Here is a 5,088-nt window from a genome sequence, read left to right on the forward strand (position 1 = left end):
GCGGAAGCATCGCTACTCGAATCAATTATTCTGCCATCTACGTTTTTCTACTCCAATAAATTAACTGCCCTATACGCTAGTTCTTGCGACGTGAGTTTTTTTTTTTTTCGCTAAGCTTTAACGTTTACACTGCGTGACCTCCGTTGACATTGAACATAGCCCACAGTTTCTCGCACCCGTGACCTATATCAGAGATTATTGTACGATACGCCATCAGTTTCAATTGCGTGTTTTTAAAGTGCGTTTTAGCCTATAGCTCTAAAAACAACGATCTCGTTTGGTGTAATCCAATACCTGTTTTTTAACTATCGGTATAGGTTCTGCAGGTGATAGCGAAGAGACACACCTGGGACGACTCTTGCGCCTGCTACGGATCAATGCACATAAAAGGTTGCTTAGAACAACCATATAACACGTATATGTGTGGTGTGGTGTGTGGTGTGTGTGTTGGGTGTGTGTGGGTGTGGTGTGTGTTTGGTGGTTTGGGTCGGTTGTGTGTGTGTGTTGTGTGTGTGTCTGTCATTATTATGTGTGTGTTGTGTGCTGTGTGGTGATGTGTGTGTTTATGTGCGTGTGTGGTTTGGTGTGCTGTGTGCTGTGTTGTGGGTGTGGTGTGTGTGTGTTATGTGCGTGTGTGGTTTGTGTGTTGTTGTGTGTGTGTGTGTGGGTGTGTCTGTATCGTATGTGTGTGTGTGTTTGGTTGTGTGTGGTTTTGTATTGTCGGTCGTGTTCTATCTATCTATCTATCTATCTATCTATCTATCTATCTATCTATCTATCTATCTATCTATCTATCTATCTATCTATCTATCTATCTATCTATCTATCTACACACTCATTGTTTGCCAGGACAAATAATAATTGGGAGTATTTACTTTTTTGATGTTCGAAGATCTCCCACTCTTATCCTAATGTAGTGTTTACAGAATAGCCCCTAATAGAATGCTAGCGAAAGCTATGATTAACTAAAGCATTCACGCTGATAATGGCACACGCGCGCGTGCGTTTAAAATGTGCTTAGTGGAGACTGGCCGCAGCACGTAGTCTCCGTGCCCGCAGCGTTTTCTTACAGACGTATGGCAGAGGCGGTGTCAGCTCTAGACGGGCGCGTGTCTTAGACGTGACTGGTCTAGGATGCCGGCGCGCGTCTTACGCGTCCGTCTCAGCCTCACTCCCGGCGGGTCGCCTGCTGCTGTTGCACCAATACGCGGCGTTTTAATCACATTAGCTCGCGGCTCAGCCGACGAAGAATCTCCGTAAATCCTCTTATTCTCACCACGCGGTTGGTTCGCCCGTGGGTTCCACGCAGAATTCATGCGGTCGGCTGGCGGTGTGGATCAGCGGAGAGAAGGGGGAGGGGTGGGTGATGAAGGGGGAGTGGGTGGGTGATGAAGGGGGAGGGGTGGGTGATGAAGGAAAGTGACAAGTGTATCATCGTTGATGGAAGGTTTAGCGGAGCGTTGAGCAGTACTTAACGTTAACTCGGTAGCCTGAACGGGGGTATTACATCGTTCACCTATCACATCGTATCGTTCAGCGCGGCGTCCTGGTGGTCAGCTTTACTCACTCCATTCACATAAAAGGGATTTAAAGGATGCTATTTAATTAAGGGTAAATTTTCTACTGACATACTGACAAGCGCACGCACACACAAGCGCGCACACGCTTATACGTACATGCGCCCACACGCACATACGCGCTCACACGCACACGAACACACACACACGAACCCGCACAGCACACACTCACGTATTAGCGAACACTGGTGCACGCACACGTGCACGAACAAACACGCACACGCACCCACACAGCACATGCTAACGTACTAGCGCACACGGGCGTACGCACACGCGCACGCGCACGTACACTAACGTACGTGCCCACATACAGACGCACGCACTCATACGGGCGCACACGCGCATACGCATACGTGTACGCGGGGTCCCTCAATGATTCAGCTAAACTAAACAACTGAAAATACAGTCTACACCAAAGATTCTTGCGAGACGACGAGTTAAAGAAGGGTTGAAATCATTCTAGTTAATCCCATTAAAAGTGTAAAACCGACTTGAACCGGAGGGGAAACGTAACTAAAACCGACGGGAGAATGCAAGAACCGTCTAACATTGTTCATAATATACTAATGTTAGTTTGCTTGGTTAGATTTCATGAACTGGAATAAACGGAACTGCATATAGATTCAATTCAAGTTGTCCAATGAATCGTTAATCGCGGTTCATTTACTCAATGACCTACCTTTACCACGAAATTCATCAAACCATTCCTAAAAAAATGCCGTCGGAAAATTAAATTCGCGTGGAGCGAATTAATCAACTGATGTCCGCTATCGCGCATTAATCAATCTATAAGCGTGCTGTAAGCGTCCATTAGCCGTCTAATCGTGTTTTGATATTTCCGATTAGCAGCGTGAGTAGGTTGTTAATAGGGGGCGCTGTTCGCGTAGTCGGCGTCCTGTGCGAATCGCTGGGAATAATACGTCGCTGGCCTCCCGACAGCGGCGCTATCTCTGCTGCTCGTCACAGATCGCCGACAATACGCCCGCTAGTCGCGCCTAATTACTCCAACATTAGCCGGTCATCTGAGCAAGCTGCCGCCAAAGACACACCTGTCCGCCCGGATCGTCATCATCATCGTCGCAGCCATGGTCACCAGCAGCGTGGCTCCGCCCCGACAGTGAGCAAGATTTCCTTCTCCGGCACGAAAACAGAGATGGGCATTCAGCATGAGCGATCTTTATTGTTGCTGTCGGAATGTGTATGCGTTGTCAATATTTAGAGAGAATGTCCGTGTATCCGCAAGCTCATATCGGCACAAACAGCTCCAATATGTACACCGCTAAGTGGGCCTAAGTATTAACGATTTGCCATCGCAATTATTGCATGGAGCCAGTCATGCACAGAGGCCGAAAAATATTACGTTATTTTATAGTTAATATATTTTTAGGAGGTCAATATTGTCCTATATCGGTGTCTGTTCGACCAATAAACGAACGTAAAATTTGTTAATCGTTAACTGTTAATTTGCTAATTGTGTAACGCTTGGAAAGCTGTTCCTATATATCGTGTAGATCCGGCTATAGATTTAATCAATAGCGCATTCCATTCTCCTGGAATCCAGATCCGGAAAGCCGCCAATCGCGCAAACGGGCTACCTATATTCATTCAGCACAGAAAATTGCCAATAGATCACACATACATCGTCATTTTGCAATAATCGAACACAATCATGCGCCTGTATTTCTATATTTTTAATATATTCTATTTAATCACAGGAATAGACAGGTAGGTCTACAGCCATGGGCCGGATAACAGTTATGCGGATATTTAAGTATAGACAGGGAAACACGCCATAACCTGTGATTCTATACTTTATCTACGTAATTTCTATCCCAGTATTTTACTTTAAAGCAGTTTATAACAATTTTTGTGCCTTGTGGTATATATATATATGTGCAATACATACGCAGCGTAATACAAATGCATGTTCTAATACAAATGCATACAATCAAGCAATGTGCATACAAATGCATGTACTAAATGCGACGTTGGTAAATTGTTTGGTTAAAGGGGTGGACACACTAGGCGATTTTTCATGCGATCGAGCCGGCCGACCGAGCCGGCCGGCTCGATCGCATGAAAAATCGCGTAGTGTGTCCAGTGAGTCGCATAGATTTTCGAGTCGGCCGGCCGAGTCGCCCGATTCAAACATGTTTGATAATTATTTGAGCCGGCCGGCTGCAATCGCCTAGTGTGCCCGGGTCTGCGATTGAGCCGGCCGATTGTACAATTCATCAGCCAATCAGCGTGCTGAAAATCCGCAGAGTCGCCCGAATCAGTCGCGTAGGGTGTCTACAGAGTCGCCCGACTGAGCCGGCCGGCTCGATCGCATGAAAAATCGCGTAGTGTGTCCACAGCTTTAGTGTCTTGATACTACTGGCGTGAAGGTTATCAGCTTTAGCTTAGACGCATGCTAGCTACAGATGGCCGCGTTAAGGAATCGCCGCGTTGCGAACAGATGCACAGTCACGTGTGAGTGACGTGTCACGTGTGTAAGCCCACGCTGGCCTGGCCAGGTACATAACCGCACGACATGTGTTGGGAGATGCCGTCAGATGGCGGGAGTCTGTCAAGGAGGGAGGAACTCTGCGGTCACAGGAGTCACCGCCATCTGTAGTATCGCCTATATCCTGCAGCACGATGTACCGGAGCGTGACAGCGTTGTATTCTATCGCAATGCCACGAGTGAGCCGTAATCTGGGCTTAGTTAAACATCCCGCATGTTGTGGACGCGAAGGAAGGTAGCTGCGGCTATATATTGTCATCGTATCGTATATTGTCACGGTATCATCATTATCTGCGGTAATAGCTGTCTTATATCGTCATACTGTTCATGGGATGCACGCACCCGTATTCCCGCGTGGTATATGTATCACTATATGGTATATGTATTACTATGTGGTATATGTATCACTATATGGTATATGTATTACTATGTGGTATATGTATCACTATATGGTAGATGTGTCGCTATATGGTATATGTATCACTATATGGTATGTGTATCACTATATGGTATATGTATCACTATAATTATGGTATATGTATAACTATATGGTATATGTATCACTATATGGTATATGTATCACTATATGGTATATGTATCACTATATAGTATATGTATCACTATATGGTATATGTATCACTATATAGTATATGTATCACTATATGGGCCTGACTCAGTCGCGTAGTGTACACTGTGGATTTTCAGCACGCTGATTGGCTGATGAATTGTACAATCGGCCGACTCAATCGCAGTCGGCGACACTAGGCGATTGCAGCCGGCCGGCTCAAATAATTATCAAACATGTTTGAATCGGGCGACTCGGCCGGCCGACTCGAAAATCGACCGCGACTCACTGGACACACTACGCGATTTTTCATGCGATCGAGCAGGCCGGCTCCGTCGGCCGGCTCGATCGCATGAAAAATCGCCTAGTGTGTCCACCCCTTAAAGCGATCATTGCGAGTTGTTTTCAGCGGTTTTTAGTGTTTATTCTCACTCTCATGA

The 5,088-nt window shown here is 46.2% G+C and overlaps 1 protein-coding gene across 1 annotated transcript in view; it reads right to left on the bottom strand.

Moving 5' to 3' along the window:
- LOC106809820 (paired box protein Pax-6-like) overlaps window positions 1-2,664 on the bottom strand; it is a 36,961-nt gene extending 34,297 nt beyond the window's left edge. Inside the window, exon 1 of the mRNA XM_014813030.1 lies at window positions 2,627-2,664. Within this exon, the coding sequence (XP_014668516.1) occupies window positions 2,627-2,664 (38 nt within the window). The remainder of the gene's footprint in view (window positions 1-2,626) is intronic.
- Between the last annotated feature and the right edge of the window lie 2,424 nt (window positions 2,665-5,088).

The sequence above is a fragment of the Priapulus caudatus genome, unplaced genomic scaffold (genome assembly GCF_000485595.1).
Source record: "Priapulus caudatus unplaced genomic scaffold, Priapulus_caudatus-5.0.1 Scaffold387, whole genome shotgun sequence".
NCBI classification, from domain to species: Eukaryota; Metazoa; Priapulida; class Priapulimorpha; order Priapulimorphida; family Priapulidae; genus Priapulus; species Priapulus caudatus.